This window comes from Lutjanus erythropterus, chromosome 18 (assembly GCF_056507025.1).
Source record: "Lutjanus erythropterus isolate fLutEry1 chromosome 18, fLutEry1.hap2, whole genome shotgun sequence".
Taxonomy (NCBI): Eukaryota; Metazoa; Chordata; class Actinopteri; order Lutjaniformes; family Lutjanidae; genus Lutjanus; species Lutjanus erythropterus.
The window spans coordinates 10,081,068-10,107,101 of record NC_139334.1 but is presented as its reverse complement, the minus strand read 5'-3'; the positions used below and the strand labels follow the sequence as shown (position 1 = coordinate 10,107,101).

Genomic DNA, 26,034 nt, shown 5'->3' with positions numbered 1-26,034 from the left:
GCAAGCTAGGATAAGCTAGGATAAGTATGTTATTAATGAAAATGTCAACAGCTTGGCGACAATGTAATACTATTAATGCCTAATAATTTGTGTGACATTCACGGTCAGCATCACCTGCTTGACATAACTTGCAGCATTAAGAACTAATAGTGCTCCAGTGTTAAATATATGTTAAATGTAGTTAATTGTCCCAGATAGCACAGCTCCCCATCATCGAGATACAGTATATCAGTTATTAATTAGGTATTTTTTACCACATGATTAGGTAATATTTACAAAAGTATTAGACTTACCTGTCTTGGAAGGGGGTCTGGTCATTTTATTACAGGTTTTATATCCTAATGGCAAAGGAAGACTGTATAACACAATGGAAGAAAACAGGGGACACCTCAACACTCCGAAACAGGAAAATGTTTCCCACCTCAGAAAAGACTTCATCCACTCCTGTGTCAAAGGACATAAAGAGTCCAACTGCTGGACACTTATCAGAAGATGACACCCAGTCCTCAAATGGGACTTCAGCTCAGTGTTTGGACAGAGGACATGTTAGTAGTGAGCCCCCAAGCAGGGTGCTGCTGATGCTGGTGGTGGGGCTGTCTTTCTCCACACGCCTCTACAAGATCACAGAGCCCCCTCATGTGTGGTGAGTACAAGTCAGCCACATGCATTCATGTATACTATTGTAGTGTGTCAGTCTTTTTATGTGATGATGACTTGTTTTGGTGTTTCAGCTGGGATGAGACACACTTTGGAAAGATGGGAAGTTACTACATCAACAGGACCTTCTTCTTTGATGTCCATCCTCCTCTTGGAAAAGTGAGATGGTGGATTATCCCCTCATGTGTCTTAATGGAAACATCTGCAGTATGAATTCTGATCTTAACTCTGTTGCAGATGCTGATTGGTCTTGCCGGTTACATGACCGGTTATGATGGCACCTTTCCTTTCATAAAGCCGGGAGATAAATATGAACACCACAACTACTGGGGGATGAGAGGGGTATGTCACTTTTCACACTATAAAACCTGCTCTCTTGATTAACAGTCCAGTAGGGCTGCAACTAATGAAACTGCTCAGCCCAAAGTGACGTCTTCAGATAGTGTCTTTTGCCCAACCAACAATCCAAAACCCAAAGACACTTCATTCACGATACCCTAAATGACAAAAAAAAACAGTCAGTTATTTTATTTAAGACGCTGAAATCTGCAAATGTTTGACATTTTCACTTGAAAAATTATTTAAAAAAATAATTGATAATCAAAATAGTTGGCAACTAATTTTATTTTTATTGACTAATCTATTAGTCAGCTCATCGTTGTTGCTCTGTAATGCAATTTGAATACACACAAATAATCTTAAAATGTGTTACGGCTGCTGACCTGTCTGTCCCGTCTCTTGTCTTACAGTTTTGTGCCATGTTGGGCTCCTTTCTCCCAATCTTTGCCTACCTCATAGTGCTGGAGTTGTCTCAGTCTCACACTGCTGCTCTCATCACTGCCATCCTGCTCATATTTGGTGAGGAATCATCTAATTGATTTGAACAGTTGCGCAACTCAAAACCGTGTGAAAGTTGCAAAAAACATATTGCTCTTGTGCATAGCTCTGGATGGAACCTGCACATATATATTTTGGCAGAAGAGAAGCAGCTATGTTCAAATTAGTTTTCAGTCATTTTCCATATTAGCCCTCATTTTCTTACTAACACCAATTTTTATAAATATGGTGTGGGATCACTAAAGTTTATCTTGTGTTATTATATCTTCCCTCTTCTTGTTACTTAAGTACAGTCAATAATGTGAAAAAGTGTTATTCTCTACTCAAATTATTTTGAGGCATGTATGAAGTGTTTTGGTGGTTTGACTGTTGACTCTATCAGAATGTATTTAACTTGTTCTATATTTCTTCGTCCTGACAGACACTGGCTGTATCACCATTTCCCAGTACATCCTATTAGACCCAATACTCATGTTCTTCATCATGGCAGCGGTGCTGAGCATGGTCAAGTTCAACCAGCAGAGACACAGGTAGGACACCACTGCAGCTTTTATTTATTTATTTTTTTTTAATATATATTGTCCCATGTAATGTTGAGTCATCAATTAGTTGGTCAGCATTAAATTGCAGGAATATTTTGATAATCATTTGATAATCAATTAATTATCAATTGAAGGGATAATTCACCCAAAAATAAAAATTCAGTCATTATCTACTCACCCTCATGCCAACTGAGGGTTTATTTTGTTAGTCCAGACTCTCCCAAACAATAGAAATAAATGGTGACCAATTTTCAAACATAAAAAAAACATGAAATGCCTTCATACTGCTCATCTGGTGTAATCCAAGTCTCCTGAGGTCCCGTCATGCCATTTGCACACCATCACACAACACACACTCAGTTCAGACAGTGTGTATGTGCACATGAATGTGGCTCCAAGCTAAGGATCTACTGTGAGGGTTCAGGCTAAAAACATGGTGTAAATAACATTTTTTTAGTCAACTCGGCATGTCAGATGAGATGCCAGATGAACATGAACTGGTCACCATTCACTTCCATTGTTTGGGAGATTCTGCAGTTCTGTTTTCCTGTGAAACTCCATGATCCTGATTTTTTTCAAAATTTGTTCAAAAAAATCATGCTTTGGGCTCTAGTGTCTGTTTATATTTAGGAGATTTTAGTAACCAATGATTAACTGATTACTTGAAAAAAACAATACATTAATCAATATAATTAAATAATTGTAGTTATAGTCCTAAAGCAATAGCAGTCTGTCTTCCATCAAGAACAAATCTTGCGTAAAAGTGTAGTAATTTTTCTTTAAAGTAGTAAATGCACATATGACTGTTCCCTGTCTGCTGCTGTTTTCAGAACCTTTACTGCCTCCTGGTGGCTCTGGCTGGTACTGACTGGTATAAACCTTGCCGGGGCATTAGGGGTGAAGTTTGTGGGTCTGTTTGTCATCCTGCTGGTGGGACTGAACACAGTGTGGGACCTCTGGAGACTTTTGGGAGACCCGAGCCTTTCACTGGTAAACATCAGCATGTATTTAATGTTACTGATAACTGATCGTTTTGATGAGTAATGCTTGAGTTTTGGTTGTGTTTTCTGGCTGCAGGTAGAAATCGCCAAGCACTTCCTGGCTCGGGTTGTTGGACTCATCCTGCTTCCTCTCCTCTTATACGTTACAATATTTGCAATCCACTTTGTTGTGTTACACAAAAGGTGCATCTGATCGTTCTATTACAGATTACTGCTCATCTCACAGAATACTGTGTGATAACATCTTCTTAATTGTTTGGGTTTTGAATGTTTTCTCTCACCAGTGGACCAGGAGATGGTTTCTTCAGTTCGGCCTTTCAGTCCCGTTTAATCGGGAACAACTTACACAACGCATCCATGCCTGAGTGTGAGTCCCAAACACGTGTGAATAAAACCACATGATACTGCAGCTGTGTTTACTGAAACACTAATAAGAAAATGGAAAAGGAGGTCTAAGAGATATTTAACAATTGCCTTAGTATTGATTACAGCCAGATGGTCTGAAACATTTGCTTACATTTTACTTTCTTCACAAAGTAATCAGGGTTTTACTATTAAAGCTTGTTGTTCTTTTTTTTGTGCTCAGGCGAGAGTGGTGGCTCCGTTTTCATTAAATGAAATAGTTTCTTGTGCTTTGTAATGATGTGAGATAATTCCCCATTGTTCTTTGGATGCAGATCTGGCATATGGCTCCACAATTACAATAAAAAACCTCCGTATAGCTGGAGGCTATTTGCACTCTCATTGGCACTTGTACCCGGAGGGAGTGGGTGCAAAGCAGCAACAGGTCAGGCTACAGCTTCAAGTGTGAGACATTCTCAAACATGATCAAATATGCTAATACTTGTGGTCATTTGATTTATCCTAAATTAAGTGTTTTTTATGTTTTTTTCCTTACAGGTGACCGCTTATCTTCATAAGGACTACAACAACTTGTGGCTCGTTCACAGACACAGTGATAACGAATGTGAGAAGATGGGATTCATTTAGTCTTTGAAAATGCCCATAGCATTTATTTAAGTCATAAGTAAGTAATGTATGAGGGTCTTATTGTTAATGTCTATTGTTTATCTCTATTAAGCTCAATCTGGGGCACCTGATCTGGTTCGTCATGGTGATATCATTCGACTGGAACACAAAGAGTGAGTATCACGACACCACGCAGCAGTGAAACGAAAAACATATTATTTTAATCATCATTTCCCAAAGCTAAGATCAGGACCCAAAATGGGTTGCAGACCTCTTTTTACTGGGTTCCACAGTAAAACGCCTACTTTATTTCCACAAGTAGTGACAGGCAGGTAAGAGATAGGAAGTAGTTCTCGACCTATTCGACACGCAACAAGAATTTTGAAGCAATGTACTATAATAAAGCTGTCAAGAAATGTAACAGCCACCTCACTAATGGTTTAAAGTATAAACCAGCACAATTTTAAAATAGACAACCAATACAGTATTTTTCTAAACTGTTGTAGTTACTGCATTACGCTGTTAGTTTGCACATGGGAGAAGTTAGGGCTCAGTCTGGCACAAGTCTTGCTATTTTAACCCAAACCATGATTCCTCCTAAGCCTTACCAAGATGGGCTTCCAGGCAGAAAGCCTTGAAGGGTAACTTCTACCAACAGCTGTCAATACAAACTCAACACACCCTGTATCTGATTCAAATTAAAACCACTAGCGTGTCAGTGGACAGTGCAAGTTGATTGTGAGGTGTTGAGAAACTTAACATTATTCTCAGCAAATTTGATTATTGCTTTAATGTACTTTTAAATTCAATAAATATATTTGATATATTTGTTTTGTTCTGTGTCTGTTATTTGTAAGTGTAGATGCTGTGTCAATTCGTGATGTGTTTTTGTAAGTCTGGGTTCTGCAGAGACGCCAAATTTCTCTTTTTGATCTCAAACTGAAAAAGTTTGAGAACCCCTGATATAAATGATTCATTGTCATTCAGATCCAAATTGCGTGCATGTGTTTTTCGATAATGTCATTTCTCCTGGTACTTTCAGAACAACCCGTAACCTTCACAGTCACCTCCACGAGGCTCCTATGACCAAGAAACACTTCCAGGTTACAGGCTATGGCATTGTGAGTGGACCCACAACATAAAACTGAACAAAAAAGAACTTTTCACTGCAATTCAGAGATGTCAGAGTGCTAATTCCCTTATTCAGCATTAATAACAGACTAGGTTCAGATTGTCTGTGACATCTGCTTGTTCTTAGAATGGCACAGGTGACGCCAATGACCTGTGGCAGGTGGAGGTGTGTGGAGGTCGGAAGGGTGACCTGGTGAAGGTGCTGCGCAGCAAAGTCCGCTTTCTGCACCGAGCTACCGGCTGCGTGCTTTACTCCTCTGGCAAGACTCTCCCAAAGTGGTAAGACAAGTCTCTTCTGCTCTTTCTCTTCAAAATTCATGAAGTGTATCGACAGTCGAAAAGCTCAAGCTTTGTTTCTGTCCAGGGGCTGGGAGCAGGTGGAGGTGACCTGCAGCCCCTACTTGAAGGAGACTCCAAGCTCTCAGTGGAACATTGAGGATCACATCAATCCCAAGTGTACGTTAAACACATTACTGCTCCTATGTCTTTGTCTGTGCTTTATGATCTGAAACACTAACCAACATGTTTACTTTTCCTCTTGTGTGTTGCGGCAGTGCCCAACATTAGTTTGTCTGTGCTGAAGCCTCATTTTCTGGAGATCTTACTGGAGTCCCACATCGTTATGATAAGAGTAAGAAAGAAAATATGTTAAACCAGCTCTGCTTAAAGAATGTGCTTCATCAGAAATCAATTATTGATATAAATAATATGTTTTAGGGTAACAGTGGCTTGAAACCCAAAGACAATGAGATGAACTCAAAACCCTGGCACTGGCCCATCAACTATCAGGTGCATTAATGATCTACAGTATAAAGTTGTTATTTTTGTAAGAGCCAGATTAAATGCATCATTTTTAATATAAATGTTCTTGGTTTATTTTTGTAAAGGGACTGAGGTTCTCTGGAGTGAATGACACTGAGTATCGTGTTTACCTGCTGGGGAACCCTGTAAGTCTGTCTGAAGCGTGCCCGTTGTCACTCTTGTCTGACTTGTCTGAACGCACATTAATGCACACGTGATCAAATGTCCTTTTTCAGGTGGTGTGGTGGACGAATCTGGCCAGTTTGGGATTGTATTTTGTCATGGTGCCAGTGGCAGCCATAGCCCTTCAAAGAGGTTTCTCATTGAGCCAAAAGAGAATAGGTATGATTATTGACAGTGTGTCATCCCACATTTTTGCAATGACTGATCATGGTTGCAACAAGAGTAAAACTATGATTTAAACATCAAATTCATGTCGTCTTTCAGAGCATTCTCGTGTGCTTATGGGAGAAGGAGGACTGCTGCTCCTCGGTTGGCTGTTGCACTATGCACCTTTCTATACGATGGGCCGCGTGCTCTACTACCACCACTACTTCCCCGCAATGCTCTTCAACAGCATGCTAACAGGTAACAAATACCACTTTGTTTTGGTTACTTAAGTAAAGTAAGTAAAATATGACCACATAGAAATGATACATATTTCTAGATTTAGTGTGACTGACACCTTCCGAGGACATCATAATTTTGGATATCCATGCACATCAGAGATATGTTTTCTTCTGTGTTAAAATATTCCAGATGTTAGTGCATGGTTATTCCCAAATTAGGAGTAAGACAAAGAATAATATTAGAAGTGATAAAATTCATTAATGTTAACTTCATAGTCTGATGGAGGCTTAAACCAGACACAGCGGTGATGTTGGTCGTGGGGGTTTTGGCAAAATCTTTCTGTTTGTTTTTCACAGGAATTACATTAGACATACTGTTGAAAAGCACTGACCTGCTGCTCCGCCCACCTTATTCTGACTGGCTGCAGAGAGCCGGGCAGATGATACTTCTGTTCAGTGTTCTTTACAGGTAAGATGACTGTCAGAGTAATTACAATGGTAGGAAATGCTTTAGATAATTTGTCATGAACAGTAGATCAGTATTTAATGTCTACTGCATTTAATGAGGTTTTTATATGCACTTTTACTTGATACTCCCAAAATGCATTTCAAAAGCTCCAAAAAAACATTTATGCACTTACTTCTATCTGCTGTGGGTTGATGTGTAGATGAAGAGTTCAACTTTTTTGGGACATGAGAGTAGTACCAGTGTTCTCATCTGACTTTTGTCAAGAAAGCAGATGCATGTTTCCCAAATTATTCATGAACCACAGTCACATCACGTATATAAAACACAACGCTGTTGTTTAAAGTTTTTAAGACTCTTCTTTCACTTTGTATAAATCACTGTAACCTTTTCTTTGTCTGTCAGTTTCTACCTGTTCCATCCACTCTCCTACGGCATGACGGGGCCTCTGGCGCACGAGCCAGGCAGCATCATGGCCGGCCTGAAGTGGATGGACTCCTGGGAGTTTTAGTCAGCTTTGCATGAAGAAGAAAATAATGTGATGATGACAATTGTTCTGACTAAAAGGGACTTTAAACATGCATGTGTCTTACAGACTTATTGTATGGTCTTAGAGTGTTAACACAAAAAGATAATTTTCTTACGGTACTGACTGTCCACACTAGAATCTCTACCTGTCCAGGTGTTTATGTGTCTCAGCATTTCCCAGTGTTGTAATCTGTAACGTGTTAAGAATGCTTTATCAGACAGAGTTGAATCCCTGCAATATGAAAGCCAGACTGTTGAAGATAAAGATCTTGACACTAATCATCACCAAGCTGCCTTAACTCTCAACACGTCTCACATCCTGGACTTACATATGTATGTACTGTATGTGTATACTTTACCGTATATCACAACAATAAACTGAAGTGCCTGGGAGGAACGAGTGAAAATAAATCTGAAAAGTTTCAATGCTGCATCTCCCTGTTCAGAAATTTTAAAGAAAACACACAACATAGATTTCAGAGCTCTCAGAGACCGTATTTTTGTTTGTGACTGTCTTGACCTTGGTGTCCGCTATTTTTGTATTAGTGATGTCCGGTACTGGCTTCTGTTTTTACATTATGAGACTACTACTGACTCTCAATGTACATTTCAGTATGATCAATAAACTGATATTCTTGTAGTCAGTGCTTATTTGTGTTCATATCATCAATATTTCATCTCAGTTTTTCCCCCTTTCCCCTGTTTGAGCAGGATAGATATTTCCACACCCTTTTCTTTTTTTGCTTGGGTGCGGTGATTCTGAAGTTCTGAAAAAATCATTTTCATCTTAGACTGAGACCATATGGTGCTTTCTCCAGTTTAACATGTTCTGCTCTTAGATACAGAATTCAGAGTTTTTTAAAATCTTATATAAACTTAAAAACTTATATGCATGAACAAATGAAGAAGAATAATTTCCACTATTTTCACCACAGTTCCCTCAGCACTGGGTGCTTAAACTTCCATTTTATTGAAGAATAACTTTAGGAATTAGGAGGTATCTCATACTTATTTTCCAAGCAAATTCTCCAAAATAAGGAATTGGGCCATTTTTAGCCTCAACTCTCTTCCCATTGTATCTTTGTTGTAGCAATTATCTTTTATTTACCTTTCTTGTATTTTTAAGATTTTCATTTTAATTGTTTATGACATATTTCAAAAGAGGGTGAATATTCTATGTATTTTATCTGACTGCTTTTTGAATAGCTTATTTTGAAGTGTCTCTAGAATCTGTCATCACTTTGAGGCTGGATTGCGCACCATGTGCGCCCCCTGGTGGCGTGTTTGCGCAGTGCGCCGTCAACACGTCAACTCCGAGGACGGCTGCTGTGATTGGTTCTCGTTTGTCACGTGTTTATTCTGAAGATGGCGTCTCCAAATGGAGGTAAATTCTAATTCCTTACCCTGCTACGCTGTGTATAAATCGTAAATTCGACATTATTAGGGACACGAAACCGTAAGCGACTACTTTGCTGTCTTACACGAACACCCAGAGGCGACAGAATACACGCATTAGCGCTGTATTTGTACTGTTTGGAGGTGTTTTTCCCTTTGGCTAAAGGTTCACTAGCACAGTGTTGTGTCTGACCAGTGTACAGAAGAACACAGTGGACAGCAGGTTGTAATACATCGTACAGTTTGACTCACACAGCTCCAACTGTAGCTGCTGCTAGCTAGAAACAAAGCTACACCCCGAGGCTTTGTGTTGTTCAATATACAGGCCGAACCACCTCTATTTACGTTAATGGTGACAGCTGCAGTTTTTACTTTGGCAACATCGTTATTAGTTATAGGTTTTACTGGCGGTAGTCTTTCGATTTGTCACACTTTGCCTCGTGCATCACGTTATTGTTATTATTACATACTGTATACTTGTAGTCTTTTATTTATTTTTATTTCTACATGAAGTCACTCGTATATTCTGCTGTATATATGCCATTATAACGAGCCTTGACCTCATACCCTTGTTGAGCTGCAGTTGTCTAAACACACTCACGTATGTGTATAAATGAAGACCAGGACTGGAACATTTCTAAGTACATTTGTACATATATTGTACTGGAAATACTGTACTTTTTACTCCACCACATTTTAAAACATAATTAAGTTCCTCGTTACTTTGCAGATTCTGATTTATAATACAAAACATAACCAACAAATAAATTATGATGTAATATTATAGATGAGGATAAAATTGTATTGATTACAAGCTGACCAGTGGATATCATGTTAAACTGAAAATATTTGGGTTTTAGACATTAGACAAAATAAGACATTTAAAGAGATCACATTGGACTGAGATGGACATTTTACACCACTTTTCTACATTTTATAGAGTTTGCAACACTAGATTAAACATGACCGTTGTTATTTGATAATAGCTGATAAATCAAGTAGTTTGTACAGGCACAAGCATAAATTGACCAGGTAGATTTCTGACCTACTTGAAAGAAAACATTGAACCCTGTAATTTAGTTCTTTTACTCAGGTAAAATTCAGAAAAATTTAATTGTAATGGAGTATAAGTATTGCTACTCTAACTTAACCACAATATCTGAGTAGACCTACTTCTTCCACCTGTGATGAAGACATTGGTACATTTACAATCAGGGTATCAGCATATTTTACCAGAATTTGGCTGCTGCTCATTTTGTGACCTGTTTACAATTTAATTTAAACACATAACTCTATATCCATTTATTTAGTCTTCCATGATGATGGCCACTTTCATATATATTTTATGTCATGAGTTTTGTATGTGCATGTTTATGGGCTACTATATACTTTGGCTAAGTTTGTGTATCGTTGCTGTCCATTGTAAAACTCAACTCTTCAGGAGCTAAGAAAAACAGTTTTCAGCTTTGTAGCATTGCATTTTTCAGATGACCCACTGGCCAGGTTTCTTTGCCTCAACAAAAAGAGATTTCTCACATCATAAAGGAACATTCATATTTTTTTTTCATAAAAGGCTGCTACTCGTTATAGGGCTGGGTGATAGGGACAAAACCAAATATCACAATATTTTTCATTGACATTGTAGGGATAACTATTGGTGCTTTCTCAAAGTATTAATACAGTGGCACTTTATGAATCAGTAATCATCAGCTGTGTGGAAATAACAGAACAGCTACATATATATATATGTATATTATTTTAAAATGTAGTTCAAGTCAGTGGTTAAAGATTGTGTGTAATATTTAATAGAAGGCCAGCTATACTGGTTCAGTAACTTTGGATAAAATCAGTGTAAAACAAGTCTTCATCTTTGCTTTCTTAAATTCTGCCCTTACATGATTTACAAATATGCATTTCATGCATTTTCACATAAAATGTTAAAAAAAAATAAATAAATTTTGTGTCGTGATAGGTGACGATTTTGAGTCCTCTTTGCTGAGTTTTGAGAAGCTGGACAGAGCATCACCAGACCTGTGGCCAGAGCAGTGTAAGTTTACATCCTCCCTGTTCTTGTGTAATTAATAACTGCATTCTGTTTTATGTTGTTATAATCTTGATTGTCCTGCGATCTCTCATACAGTGCCGGGAGTTGCAGAATTTGCTGCATCTTGTAAAAATGTGAGTTAGATTCACTGTGGTTCTCTATGATTTACAAACTAGATAATTAAATAGGCTTGACAAACTGTAATATATAGGCCTGATCTATAAATCTGTCATAAGTTGTGTACTGAGACCTTTGTTGTGTCTTACATCACAGCCCATCACTAATTCACCCCCCAAGTGGATGGCTGAACTGGAGAGTGAGGACATTGAAATGTTGAAAGGTAACATTTTGCATGTACCTGCAACAGTTGGTGTTAAACAGGAAGGCTGCAGACAAAAATAGTTTTAACATATAATCCTGTCAAATGGGATAACATTCTGGTGAAACTGGTTACGTGTAGCTAAGAGTTTTCATTATCCTCCTGTAGAGCTGGGGAGTCTGACCACAGCCAACCTGATGGAGAAGGTCAAAGGACTTCAGAACCTCGCCTACCAGCTGGGATTAGAGGAGTGTGAGTACATGAACAACACACAGTCCATACAGTGTACAGTACAGACTGTAAATGTAAAAGGAACAGGTGGTGATCCAGCCCTATAGGGATATTTTGGATCATGTCAAGTGGGGTTGTATGAGGTTCTTATTCATAGTCAGTGCATAACCTACAGTAAATGGTGGTGGGCACGCCCCCAGTTTGAAGGAGCAGAGAGGACAGCTGGTGTAGGAAGCTAAGCAATGTACCTCTGTGGACTGCCTCAGCAGTAAAATATATTTTAGCCATCTTAAAATATTCAATACAACTTTAAGTGTACATAATATTTAAAGTCTTTTCACTGCGTTACTATAATGCAATATAAGCCAATCATTGCTCTCTCCAAACCAACTACACAACTACACAACTACACACAAAATGAGCCATGTTACCTCACAGAATATTGGAGTTGCTGGTCTACTGCTGCCTCCATCTGTTGGGTTTTTTTTGTGTAATTGTGTGGATGCAGCATTTTAAAAGGTTAATTCAGATTCACAGACGTCACAAAACAACACAAACAATCCTATAGATCAAGGCAGCGGCAGATCAGCCCTGCATGGTAAAATTATTTATTATGCAAATGGTTGAGTGAGAGGGACCAATACTGGGCATATATATGTGGTTTCCTGTCCATCAACTGTAGGTAATTCACTGACTATGGATAAGTACCTCACATTAAATATTCTGGATTATCCTTTTAAAAAGATGCCTTGATATAAAAATGTTTTTGTTTGTTGCCTTTTCTGGTAAGACACTATGAAAAATCTAAGTAACGAGTATATAAATGCACAGAAAACAGCTGCAAAACACATGATTTGAGGTTTATCACAAGCTGCTTAGTGAGTCTCATGTTACCACTAGATGGTGCTCACAGCCTTTCTGTATCCAGCCCGTAGACCTCACAGCATCCTTGTGTGCTTTCATATCCACAACCCGGACAAAAATTGAAATTGCTAAAAATGAACACTTAGAATCACCTCTCCTTTTCTGTCGAGGAATTGATTGGCTTTGAGGTGTTAATTCACGCCAAATGATGAATTGGGGTCAATCTTGTTAAATTTGAAAAGGTAAGAAACAAGGGCATGCCTAGCAGGGGCCCATACAACAAGTGCTCAAGCATTTGATGGACGCAAAATCTAGTTTTTAATCCATTCCCCCACTGCCTCCATTGTCATAATCCTTATGGAGGGTGGATTAGAGAGATGTAGCTAAGTGCTCATATTTTCCTAAGAGAAAAATGGGTATTTATTCATCCAGTGAAAAAGCACACGATCTATGAAGAATTGTGGAATAGTACTCCTGCTCTTACTGGGATGGAATATATGAACAAATGCACATTCTCTTTTTGAAGTCAGTTAAATTCAACCATAATCCCTTTACATAGTTCAAGGGTCAACGTTCGTGTTTTTTTTTTCTCAGACCAGACAACTGGGTTATAATTCTACAGATGTGAAGTCAATTTTTATTTGCCCCTGTACAAACTGTCCTATATAAAGACTAAAGCAAATTGTCATGTTTGATGTAGCGCTGCATCTAGTGATTTTTTTCAATATTGATTAATCTCCCCATTAGTTTCAAGATTAATCGATCAAGCATTTGGTTTACAGTATTACAGAAGATAGTGAAGAATGTCCATCCCAATTTTTCAAAGTCCAAGGAGATGTCTGTAAATGTCTTGTGTTGTCAGTCCAAAACCCGAAGATATTCATATTTCATATTCATTAATATACTAAACAGAGAAAAGCAGTAAATATTTGTATCTGAGAGGCTGAAAACTGCATTTTCTGCCATTTTAATATGAAAAGTTACTTTAACAATTACTTGATAATAAAAAGTTTAATTCTTTTATTCTTTTTTTTTTACCACTCTGCCAGTCAAGCAAGTGAGTTGCTAGATTTAGTAGACCGACATCGCATTTTACTTGCCCCAGCAAGTGGGCACTATTGTTGGGTTTGTCCTTTTTGTTGAGACCTGCACAGGCAACATGATCTGATGTAGACAGTGAGTTGAAATGTTGCACTGCGGCCTGCTTGTAATGAGCGTACTGCTTTGTAAAACTCCATAAAGGCAGCCTGTACTTATGAATCATATGCCAAACATCATTTGGAAAGGCTTTGATGAAATTTGAGAGATACACAAGGTGAAACTTTTAATTATCTTAAGAGATCATCAAACTTTAGGCAGGGGAGTTGACTCCACAGTGATTGAAATGTTTAACATTTGCTGCAGTGGTATAAAACACAAATATTCAAATAGACGTACTACAACAGTCAAACACGCTTAGATAAGCGTAACTACATATTAATAGGCTATAGCTTCTACAGCATGTGTTTTTATTTGCATAGACCTCAAGTCACATATTCATTTTGAAAAAATGTCTAATCTCCCTGACTTCCATAAACCTGCAGAAGCATGTAATCTGGCTGGTATAAAGATGTTAGCTGTCACAGGTGCAGGCCTGCAGAGTTTGCAGTCGTGTCATGTACATCGGGATGACGGGACACAATGATGGTTATTATTGGTGTCAGAGCAGCCCTGTAATGGGTGCCTGTTTAATGCTCTCTGGTTTAATTTTCTCCTTTTCCTGGCTGTCAGGGGAGGCCTTGTAAATCTCAGCTACTTTTTCATCATGTTTGTGCACTCTTCAGTAGCCGTAAACGAGACTCCGCAGAGGCGCAGCAGAGTGAGGGCAGGGGGACAGGATTTACTGCCCCTCCCCCTTCAACATGTGGACCATTAAAAAAGGAAGCTGGTTAATGGGCAGAGCACAATCAAGCAGTGAAAACTCACCCACCCTGCTGCAGTGAGAGGGGGGACATGGACCAAACATTATTACAACAACACCATTATCCTCTGCCTGCCTAGAGTACACCTAAGCAGCATGAGTGTTGGTTTCTGCTATTTCTTTCAAATTGTACACTGTGCAGATAGCCATGTTTTTACATACTGTAAGTATTAACATGGACGTGAAGGGGGGATGTAACAGACCTTTAATCCCCCCCATCCTCCACCCACCAGCACCCCAGTAATGTCTGCATGAAGCTGGCTCGGTCTAGTCCCAGAGGGGCTTGACGCGTGCCTCTTCCTCAGGCCCCAGCTGTTACTCCACCCCGTGATGAATGCCCCTGTCGTGGGCCGCTGAGCGCAGGCATCAAGCCGCAAGTCTCTGGGGAGAGTTGAGGACTCTGATAAGTGCTGTTATTGGAGGTAATTGAAAGCTGAGTGTTCCTCTGGGATGCACTGGAGGGCCTGAGCGACGCAGCACCAAACTGCTGGAGTTGGTGCTCTATCACACTTGTGGTCCCAAGGCCACTGAAGACTATTTAATACTACATCCTGGACGTGCTGTTAGTTAGGAAAGGTTACTGCTGCTCTGCTTGTTAACTTAGATTTCTCTCTTACAGAAAACAAACTGAAACCAATCACAGAATGATACAAAAATGTGACTGACGAGCTTGTAGAGTAATGACTTAATTCTGATAATGAAATTATATTCCCAGAGATATTTACATAACAGTCCATGGACCAGCTCCCAAAATGTCACTTGTAGGTACTGACTTTTGGGCCTGTCTTGTTAGTCTGACGTAGGGATGAAAAGATGAACTGTTTCAAAATAAACTACAATAAAATTCCTGACCATTAGAATTGCTGTTTCAAATTATAATTAACAGAAACCATGTTTGGTTATCACACTTTGAAACACTCATTATAAATACTTTGCAGCAACAGTCTTGTAGAAGCAGCAGCAACTTAGGTTTGCTTTGCGCCAAAGAAAACATTGTCATCATAAAGGATATGATGCCACTTAAAATCCGTTAGACGTTTCTAACGTAATATTGGTGAAATTATTTCAGTGTATGTACTTTCTTTTCATTACATTTGAACAAAATCTGCAAAAATACTGATGGTTTTGGTCACTATAATCGTGATATGAAATTTTCATACTGTTTCATCTTTAGTCTCAAATGCCGTTAAGGCAGAGATTGTAGAAAATTGTATGTCAGTGAGATTTAAGAGTTCAAGTGAACTGTGTTTTTGACAGATTCTCAGCAGGAGTTGAATACAAATTTAGAATGTGCCCTTTAAAATGAAATCGAACGCAATATAGTAGATTAATGAAGGTCCTTAAATTAAGCCTGAAGAGCTCAGTGTTAAAAGTCCAGCTTTATTGTGGTGGGTGGATAGTTTCATGAGTTGATACTTAGTGATGGTAATCACACTAAAATATTGACTGTAACTTTTCACAAAAAAAAATTTTTAGATTTTGATGGAAGTATTAGGTTTTCTCCCAAAAATAATTTCATATGCAAGGTTTTTAGGAAGTATTGAGCATAGAACTAAAAAAAATGAGACTTCACTATGTGATTATACTCCATGACTTGTGTGAGAGTTTTTAAATTGATATTTTTATGTTCACGTCAAGGGGAATAATTAGAATATAAATCTTTTTGGGAATAAAGTGCTCCTTTTGGTTAGTTTGCGTGTGACATTACCTCAGCTGAGAATCGTCTCAAGTATTTTGCATCATTGGCCAGTTTTCACAGTCGGCAACTAGAAGGCATGAATCCCGATTGCGTATTTTCACTGGATAGCAGCTAATAACGGTCGGCGTCTGATCAATCTAGGCATCTCTATCAAACACATTAGGAAAAAAATGTGCTGCAGGAAACATGCAGATAATATCACCAAATGACTGTGATCAAAAACTTTTATATTGATCTGAAAACAGCATCACTCAGTGTATTCTGGGTGTAGGACCACCTGTTGTCTCTCATGTAGCACCTGTCCTCCATCGTGATGCCACCCGGCGTAGACCCAGGCCTGACCCCTGTTGCGTCTGTCTGTGTGAAGGTGAGACTGAAGGTCGCCCTGCCCTGACAGCTCCTAATGGTCCCCCGCATTCACCACCAGCACCTCCTCCTCCTCCACCTCCTCCTCACCCTTAGGATCAATCTCCGGCCTATTAGAAGCACACCGCTGCTGAATATGATTGCATTCACTGGGCCCCACTGGTGCTAATGTGCCTCCATCAATCCATCAGGCGGGCTGACCGCGGGGCGGGCGGTTATGAAGTGCCTGAGCTGACAGCCGCTGAATGAGGAACAGGACTACCCTTCCTCCTCCTCCTCACCTCTACTACTCTTCTGTGCTCGTCTTTTCACCTCTCTGCTGTCTCTCCCTGGGCTCGTGGTTGCGATGAATGGCGGCGTTTTGAAGGTGACATCTCGGCTGTGAGGAAAGTGAAACAAGTATGCGGGATGGTTTAGTTTTTATCATCTTAATATTCAGTAACCTTGGGCTTTGTGTGCTTAGTTCTCTCAAATTGGCTCCCATCTTTTTAATTATCGGACGTGCTGTTTCATAATAGTGCTGCTGCTGTAGTGACGCTCCATTGTTGGAAAATCTTCAGCAGCTCCACTCACACATTTTGTAACGGGATGACACACGTGTCTCCTTCCTCAGTACAGCAGTTTGCAGCCTGATCATACACTCTTAGAAATGAAGGTGCTAACTAGAACCGTGAAGGGTCTTTCGGCTTGTCCCCCACAAGAGAACCCTTTTTGTTTCCTTTAATATACTTGCAACTTGGAACCCTTTCAAAGAGTTCTACCTAGAACCCAACACAAAGAGGTACACATAGAGCCATCTGTGAAAGGTTACATCCAGAACCCCTATGGTGTAATGGTTCCACCCAAGAACCCTCTCTGGTGGTTCTGTACAGAAACTATGGCATTTTCTAAGGGTGCTAACAAGAACCCAACCCAAGGGTTTTACCTAGAACCCACTCCGGGTGTTCTACCAAGAACATTTTTATATTCCAATGATTTCATCTAGAACCCACTCAAGGAGTTCTACCAAGAACCCTTTGATGTTTCAAAAGTTTTACCTATAACTGAATCAGGAAGTTCTACATAGAACCTTTTTATAGCCAGAGGGCTTTATCTAGAACCCACCCGCGATGTTCTCCTGAAAACATTTTTATATTCCAATGGTTTTATCTGGAACTTTTCGTTCGAGAACCCTTTTGAATTATGGTACAAAGAACCTTTGACATGAGAGTCCTTCAAGGGTTTCAATAATCTTGAAGACCTCTTTCTTGCAAAAAGTGTTCTTTGGATGAAAGGGTTTTTTTTAATGAAACCTTTAGTGTGACAAAGAACCCTTTCTTCAAAAAGCGGGTTGTTCAGAAAGAACCCTTTTGGAACCCTTATCTCTAAGAGTGTATCTTGAGCAGGATCGGTGTCGGAGTTGTGTGAAAGCAGCTGAGCTTAACACACACTCACACACTCTCACACACCCTCCTCAGTTCTGCCTGCCTGCTGCCTCCCTGAGCAGATCGGAAATGACACCTCATTTCCATAAAGGCATTAGGAATTCATTGGATTTTCTTTCCCAGCTAATCATAGTGCGGGTGTAAAACCTTTTAGGCTTTTTAATGAATGATTTTTGACTGATTGCCTATTAATAAGGACACCTCTTGAACAGGCAGAGGCTGGGGCAGGGGTTGGGGAGGTGCAGATGTGTTTGTTTTGGTGTGTGAATCTGTGTGTGTGTGTGTGTGTGTGTGTGTGTGTGTGTGTGTGTGTGTGTGTGTGTGTGTGTGTGTGTGTCAGCCAGGCGAAAATACATTGAAGGAGGAGGAGGAGAGGAGGGGTGGGCCCTCTCGGTTGGGACATAAAGAGGAACCAGTGGCTCCCCTGGGAAATCACAGCTCGTGTCTGCATCTTAAATATCCCTGTGAAGTATCAATAAGTGGGTAATTGAATTTTGAACACAAACATGAGCGTCGTGTGTATGTGTTGCAAGACGAGGGGATGCAGGGGGGGAGCGTAGCGCCTCCGAGTGTTTCTTTGCTTGTGTGTTTCATCTCCTCTGTGTCTCCCTCGTCCCCGGGGAGGAGGGCGGTGAAAGAGGATGTTAAATCCATTAAATAAAGCTTACAGGCCGTAATAGCTGAGCAGCTCTCAGAGATGGGCAGTGAGGGTCAGATAAGTCCCTCTTAACTCTTAATGAAAGTGAATTGGGGCAGTTGGGGCCGGGGTCCAGGACTCCAGTTAACCCAGGTGGTCATCTGTCTTTGGAGCTAACAGAGGTCCATCGGCACACGGGGAGCGTGCCATCCAGAGAGGCGGGCAGGGTGCAGGGGGGGTTGCGGGTGGGGCGAAGTGATGATTACTCTCATTTTATACACAGGGGAGTGGTGGTGGGGGCTGGGAGTGGGCTGTGACAATGACACCCAGATCACTCACCGTAAACGAGAGGAAAGTAAGATGTTACACCACCGCCTTTCCTCCACATTTACATTTGAGCCACCTGGGATTCGCCAAATGAAAATCATTTGCCTGTGCAGAACAGACAAATTGCAGAAACGTTTTGGTTGCAACACAGAATTTTCTACGGTATTTTTTTTTAGGGATGTAACAATATTTTGAATATCAAGATATCTCAAGATAAATCAAAAGAAAATATCTCAGTGCTATAAAGGATGTGATGATATCTATCATATATTACATAGTTAATTATTTTTAGGGTCTAACCCCTGAAAGTCAAAGATTCGAATCATCAGTCAGAGTCCCCTCTGTTGGCTGAGAGTCATTTTTTTTCCCTTTGTCAGTCAGTGTTCATCACAGTTACAGAATAAAACATATAGCAGCTTACAGAAATGGAATTATAAATAAGTGGAATCAAATATATTCTTATATTACCTGGCTCTCTTATTTAAAACATCCCTGTGACAACAGGTGCTGGTACATAACTGATGAGAGAAGGTGAAACCAGTGGTTGGTTAACAAGTTTCTGCTCTTGTTTCTTAGCTGCGCCTTTGTGCACAGAGATGTGCAACAGCGCGGCAGTCTGTAAACTTTATGAACCAAATCCCAAAATCACCACAAAACTAACTGATGGAAGCAGAGATGAGTGACAGAAACAATGACGCGCTGCCAGTCGCTTCACCGGAGCTCACAGTGCGGCGCACAGGGCAGGTTGCTTGCTTGTGCTTGTTTTGCCTCTGAGAGGCTCAGATTGTTATTATAAGTGTCTGACAACATTTGTAAAAGAATTGCTACGGTGATACCTTTTTTAAAGAGTAAGATAAGTTTGGTTTAACGAGAAACAGCAGTAGTAGCAACAGTTTTATTGATCTCGCCAAACTAACCAGACTCCTTTTGTAAAACTGTAATTTTAACATCATCATATTTGGCTTCATTCAAATTAACTTTTTTAATATTATGATAGATGCCATATCATGGACTTTGTATCGTGGTGTAATCGTACCTTGACTTTTTGGTATCGTTACATCCCTGGTGGTTTTAATCTTTGCTGTTTAATTTTAGAAAAAGGGCAACATTTTAAATAGTCTCGGGGCATATTTAGCTGTTTGCAAATATAGGTTAATCTCTATTGTTGCGCTGTACCTCAGCAGCATTAATCAGGCCTAAATCTACAGCCAGAGGATTACTGGGCTGATGTTGGAGACAGAGGGGTACAGGAGCCTTCAGCAGCTCCATACTGTCCTCTCTGCCAATGTGTCCTCAGTCCTCAATCTGATGATAACCTGTCTGCTTACATTTTGTGCCTGTTTATGGATGAAAATAATTTCAAATTGCTTAGAAAAACATTTACTGCAGTCAAACATTGTAGAATATCTTATATGTATAAAATTATTGCACCTGGTCTGATGTGGCCGTGTTTCTTAAACTACGATGTTAGACTGTGACGGAATCGCAGACCAGTTGGTGCTAAATGATAATTAGATAGCAACAAATCAACAGGGCAAGGCGATGGCCCACAGAATCCATAAGGTGTCATTTAGTATGGATGGCAGTCGTAACAAGATGCTGATTAACTTAGTGCAAAATTAGTAATTGACCTTTCTAATCAACTAAACAAATCTCTAAGTCCCCCTAATCAGTATTGATCTCCCCCTGTTGTATGACAAAGCCTGTGTGTGTCTGTGTGGGTTCGTGCTTTTCAGGCTTCCCAACCTCATAGTATTAGTTATATAGTTTTTTGGATACATGTTTTGTTGAATGAGATATCTTGAAAAAAATTTGAATTGAGCACTCAAAGTTTTATTAATTTATTTATTTACTTTAAATCAACTGTTTATCATCACATTATTTTCCAAGACATTTCCTAGAGAGTTCTCAAGACAGGTGCAGAAAAACAGGGCACAATGATATCATGTAATTAGAAGAATATCAATAAAACTAAAATAAAAAAGAATATGGAAAATGTGATGGAATTATGATATTAATGTTTGTTTCGCGTTTTGAAGAACGATGCAGTTTCCGTATCACTCCACACAGATCTGATGTTTTCATTTGTTCAGTGGAGCTGAAGTTTCAGTGAATGTTTAAGTCACAGGCTTCATTTTCTGTCTGTTTCCATTCCATCTATTTTTATTACATAATTCTTTCAGCTTTTTTTTTTTTATTTCATCTTAGTCTTTTGTCAGATGTTCTTAGTTAGTTTAGGTTTTGTCATATTTAGTCCACCTTATCCTGTTGCTTTTTGTTTTTTTTTCTTTTCTTTTCAGTTAGTTATAGTTGACTAAAAGTCTGGGCATTTTAATGTTATCTGGCCAATAATTTTTGTCAGTTTAGTTATTACACATAACATTTTATATTATAGTTATCTGATGTAAAACACACATTGAAGCCTACGAGAGTTGTTGCAGTACTGGAATTTTTAAGTTTTGACACAATACTTTCAATAACATTCATAACATTCAATACCTCTTTTGATACCACAGCAAAAGAAAAAAAAAAGTCCAAGGCACTCAAAATATTTTTTCTCTTTTCTATTTTTTTTAAATTAACATAAAAGGACAGAAAAAGACCAATTTTGACAAAGAGTGAAGTGTCCTGGGTTCTCGAGTGAGCACTTTTCGGTACTTTCCACACTATAAAATGTTGGTATTGTTTTGTGCAGTATTGAAAGTATTTAAGTATCAAGACTTTTGACAGCCTTACGGTCTACATAATGTATCACCAGCACTTACTAGTAGGCTTAATACAACTGAAAACAATTAACTGGTTTGTTAATCCACCTCATTTTCTTTGCGGTGAGCCTTAATCTGTGTTTATGGTATTTTTACAAGGTGTTCTATGGTCGTGTTGCTTCCCCTCTGATAAACCAATGCGGTAGTTTCTTTCCCCTAATCTCTGTGGTTGTCATTGTTAACTTTAACTTGCTTTCTGTAAAATAGTTGATGTACACAAGATATTCCAAGACAGAGCTCATTGTGTGCTGCTGGTGTGGTGTCTCCTCTTTTAATGAAAAAAGGGAAATTATTGGGGAGACGTGACTAGAACCGAGCCATTAGTAGTGTTATTAACACCTGTACTTTTCTTATTATGATAAAGGCCTATTGTAGCTCTTTCAGTGGTCTCACTATGTCTGCATTTAGTTAGTTTGTCTTTGGTTGCATTCTTCCCAGCCTTTCATACTCTGTAATAACTTGCTGATGTTTGATTTTCAGTTGACCTCATCACCAACAGAGAGCCCACCTTCACCTTGCCAGTCACAACACTTTTCCCCATAATTCCTTTTTCTAAAAACAGAGCCACACATCATAAATTGAGCACTGATTTATGTTTAATGGGGTCTTTAATGCGATAAAATCAATGATATTTCTATCTGAGTAGGGGGAGGCTGAACTGAACCGTAATTAATGAGACGCTCAGCGGGGCGAGGGGTCTCGGGAGGAGTGGCACAGCCATCCTTGATCTGTTTTACAGTTTGGGCTCATCAAGAGACGGAGGAAACGATAACAAGAGAGCGAGAGAAGCATGACACCTTAAAAATCTAAAATATTAACTGCTACTCTTTACCATTCCTGGTGTAACTGCTCCTGATAACAAAGTGACACCAAGGTGCTTGCAGCTTTAGGGTCATCTCAATGTAATTGCTTTCCCTCGCCTAATTTTGATGGCTTCATTTCAATCTAAAGCACCCTCTGCATGTCCAGGGGTCCCCTGATGACTTTGTTTAGGGTGATTTGAAGAGACAGCAAAGTGCAAAATGAATCCATCCCATTCCAATTAGCATCATCTTTAACCTAATGAGGGACACCTCAAGGTGACGTGGCCCCCACGCCCAGATGCACCATTATCATTCCACGTTGGGCAACTCATCTAAATTACTAACTGGCCCGGCTTTTTCATTAGCCGCTGTGGGCAGGGGGAGGCGGGGCCCCTTCACACCAGCTCACAGTGCAGACAGCAGCTAGCTAAGATCCTGATGAAGGTGGATGACTTTCTGCTAAATGCCTGTTTGAAACCCGTCCTCTCTCTGCTGCTCTGTAATCTCATGTTTGTGTAATGTACAAGGTTAGCTAGAAACTGAATGGAGCCACAGAGGTGATCTTTGCAGCTCGTAAAAACCTGCAGTGGAGCCAAGAGCCCGCTCCTCTTCTTTTCTTTAACAAAGAGTAATTACTGTACCTGGATGGCGCCTCCACAGGGTTTATGATGCTGCTGCAGGAAAGTCCCCATGGTCTCCATAGTGACACAAAGGTTTGTCTTTGACACAAGATCCTCAGCAATGATTGCTCTCCCTGTGAAGACCAGTTTCACAAAGGGCCTTCAGCAGGGACAGCTCTGTTATAGGACTGTCTGTGGCACAGAGTTAACACATCTGTGCAAAACCTACTTCACTGGATCCCACCCATCATCTTGGTGATTTGAACCTTTAACAAATTTAATTATGTATTTAATTGCATCACAGATATAACTTAAACTCTACAGAGCATGGGAATATTTGTACTCAATACCATGAAGTCTGTTATATAGCTGTAATTTTAGAGTAATTATTAGTATTCTTCCAATGTAACATTTATTTGCAGTGTTTCAGCGGTAGACCTTCATCAGGCAATCGATTTGTGACAATGAGAAGCCATCTTAAATAGGGAGAGTTGTAAGTCTGCAACCAATCAGACAAGATAAGATAATCCTTTATTAGTCCCACAACAGGGACTAATATATTTGCACCTTTTTGGTCCACTCATCCCTCTCCTCTGCACCTGTTCTTCTGTTCTGAGTGTACTTATTAGTACATTTGTTTTCAGGGGTTAGTTTTTAGTGTTATAGTCTGAGGAAAAACAGTAGCGAATATGGAAATGATAGTATTTCATTGTAATGCAAAATATGTACAAAAAGATGGACAATACTGGAAAACAACAAACAAACAGAGCTGACAACAACATCCAAAACAGACTGATTGCAACAAAGAACAATCAAAAACAAGTATGTGCAAAATAGTATATTCAAATTAGGATAGACAACCTGTAGAGGTGTGGTTCATCGTACAAAGCCAGGGAAACTTTTCACAAAGTTGAAAGTGCATTTGATTTTTTTCCAGCTTGATGTTCGGCATCACATCTTTGATCCGTTGGTTGTGTGATGGAAGGCTTACACCCTTCCATTTAAATGGAATTGAATGTCTAGCTAATAGAGAGGAAAAGGCAATAACCATGGAATCACCTGGAACTGAGAATACACCAAAAATACCAAGAGCAGGAGAAGGCATAATATTACAGCCATATTTATAGTTATATAATAGTCAATTATTTTAGACATGCCCATATTCCATAATCACAAGTTGAGGTTAATGGGACATTTTGCCTCTATTGTCTGTCATCGTGGTGAATTGTAGACACACAAACACACTTTCATGCATGCACAGTACGTCTCAGTATTTGTACCTCACTACATTGAGACAGCAATCAAGCAAGACTCTTTGGTGCTACGTCTCCATTTTATGTTGTTTTCCATGTCCTGAATGAACAGATGTTTGTATAAATTGCCTCCCAGTGTGACACTGCAGATATTAAATACATGCTTTGCATTACTAAACAACAGTTCTGAGGTGGTTTGAGCTGCAGGCAAATGTTGTGTAAGACTGACTTCAGATTTTACCAACTTATCAAAGATTGTTGGAAGGATGTAAAACAAACTAAAGTCTTAGTATCTTTCTAAGAATTATAATTAGGGCTGTACAACATGTAAAATAAATCAAATTGCAATTATTTTGACAGATATTGCAGTGTAGTACCCAATATTCTTGTCTTCTTGAGTCCACATTGTCCACATGTCCAATGTGCATCCTCTTCAAATGTTCATGCATTATCGTTGTGCTCCCATGATAAGCAAGGTTTGTCAGGTGAACCTTTTCTTTGTCACGTTGAGGGTGAAATGCTCACAGAATGTATCCATTTTGCTATGCTTTGTCTACCTGTCGCTTCCTGATTGCTAATGCGCATGTGCAATGTGCACCGCTCAGCAGAGATGGGAAGGAACAGAAAGATGGAAAAGATGGCTCACTCGGTACTTCCATCAGCTCTGGGAAAATAATGTTTAGTTTAGCCACACAGTGTTAAAAACCTGCGTGATAACATCACCAATGCATTGTCAAAAATGAAATTCTGTGTCAACAAAATTTGTCAGTGGTTTTCTTTGACTAATCGTTGCACCCCTACCACCAGTACTGTTGTAAGACAAATTATTTTGTTGCTGATTGACAATATTTTAAACAACGTTCAATAACTGTAGAGCAATATTCTGGTCTGGAATTAATGACTGCTCTGCAATGTTTTACAATTTGCAAAATCATCCAGTGGGCTGGACTGGACCCTTTTGCGAGTCGGTTCTGGCCGTACATTTATCACCCCTGAAGTTAACTAAAATTTTGTTCTCTTACAAGCATAACAGTGAATCAGAAACTGGCATTTTAACCTGTTTATTTTGTATATCTGATGTTGTGTCTTCTTGTTTTCCAGCCAGAGAAATGACCAGAGGGAAGTTTCTGAACATCTTGGAGAGGCCCAAGAAGTAACACGTTTGTTTGAAATGTTGGACTGCAAGGTGAATCTGTTCAGACTTTCACAACAAAGTTCAGAGACTTTGCACTCAGACCATAAATTGGAGCAAACTGCTCACACACACACACACACACACACACACACACACACACACACACACACACACACACACACACACACACACACAAACCGAGGTTCTCAGTGCACCTGTTGTCCCCCTATAGATAGATGCCTTCACATTTATGGAAACTTCAAATGATTTATTACCTCCTCACTGAACCTCTCAGTAGCTTATAGACCTGCTTTGATTAAATGTTCCCTATTTATTCTTATTTCTATTTTAAACATGATTTACATTTTTTGCAATTTGTGAAGTTGTATAATAAAGTTTTAAAATGAAAAGATGATTGCTTTTTATTCAAAAATCCCCTTGAATGATGAGGTTTGCAGCCAAAGAAAGCTGCTAACTTTAGTGATGCAACAGTTTTCAGAGACTGTTCAACTTTTAATCAGGGCAATAACTTCATGCCTTTCATTCCTCAGAGTGCAGCACCTCTCCGGCTGACTGTGGACATGTTAGGAGCCCCGACGTGAGAGTGCTTTCCCGGCTACCAGGCCATGTTTTCCATTTAATGAGCATTGGAAGCAGGGTCCCCTACACAAAACATTGCGTAAAAATAATA

The 26,034-nt window shown here is 39.5% G+C and overlaps 2 protein-coding genes across 3 annotated transcripts; both read left to right on the top strand.

Moving 5' to 3' along the window:
- Positions 1–170: 170 nt before the first annotated feature.
- pomt2 (protein-O-mannosyltransferase 2) lies at positions 171–8,141 on the top strand. The gene is made up of 21 exons (XM_084742910.1): positions 171–643; positions 732–816; positions 895–999; positions 1,407–1,515; positions 1,916–2,024; positions 2,867–3,026; positions 3,114–3,220; positions 3,322–3,404; positions 3,715–3,824; positions 3,938–4,004; positions 4,119–4,179; positions 5,049–5,127; positions 5,265–5,416; positions 5,502–5,593; positions 5,692–5,768; positions 5,855–5,926; positions 6,025–6,084; positions 6,175–6,280; positions 6,386–6,526; positions 6,865–6,976; positions 7,379–8,141. Exons 1-21 carry the CDS (start codon positions 342–344, stop codon positions 7,482–7,484), a joined length of 2,295 nt encoding a protein of 764 aa, XP_084599036.1. The 5' UTR covers positions 171–341; the 3' UTR covers positions 7,485–8,141.
- Positions 8,142–8,839: 698 nt separating this feature from the next.
- lin52 (lin-52 DREAM MuvB core complex component) lies at positions 8,840–26,032 on the top strand. Of its 2 annotated transcripts, XM_084742143.1 has the most exons (7): positions 8,840–8,885; positions 10,869–10,943; positions 11,037–11,074; positions 11,214–11,280; positions 11,428–11,511; positions 25,310–25,394; positions 25,895–26,032. In XM_084742143.1, the coding sequence occupies exons 1-6, from the start codon at positions 8,867–8,869 to the stop codon at positions 25,363–25,365; spliced, it is 339 nt and encodes a 112-aa protein (XP_084598269.1). In that variant the 5' UTR covers positions 8,840–8,866; the 3' UTR covers positions 25,366–25,394; positions 25,895–26,032. The 2 variants fall into 2 exon arrangements, with proteins under 2 accessions (XP_084598269.1, XP_084598268.1); XM_084742142.1 differs by lacking the exon at positions 25,895–26,032 and having other exon boundaries at positions 25,310–25,409.
- Positions 26,033–26,034: the final 2 nt, after the last annotated feature.

What these genes read in the sequence shown, in the direction of transcription:
- pomt2 (XM_084742910.1), top strand. Translation starts at nt 342, where the DNA reads ATGGCAAAGGAAGACTGTATAACACAATGGAAGAAAACAGGGGACACC. An exon ending in TTCAACCAGCAGAGACACAG is followed by an intron (nt 2,025 to 2,866) that starts GTAGGACACCAC and finishes TGCTGTTTTCAG; the next exon opens with AACCTTTACTGCCTCCTGGT. An exon ending in GGCAAGACTCTCCCAAAGTG is followed by an intron (nt 5,417 to 5,501) that starts GTAAGACAAGTC and finishes GTTTCTGTCCAG; the next exon opens with GGGCTGGGAGCAGGTGGAGG.
- lin52 (XM_084742143.1), top strand. An exon ending in AGACCTGTGGCCAGAGCAGT is followed by an intron (nt 10,944 to 11,036) that starts GTAAGTTTACAT and finishes TCTCTCATACAG; the next exon opens with TGCCGGGAGTTGCAGAATTT. An exon ending in TTGCTGCATCTTGTAAAAAT is followed by an intron (nt 11,075 to 11,213) that starts GTGAGTTAGATT and finishes CTTACATCACAG; the next exon opens with CCCATCACTAATTCACCCCC.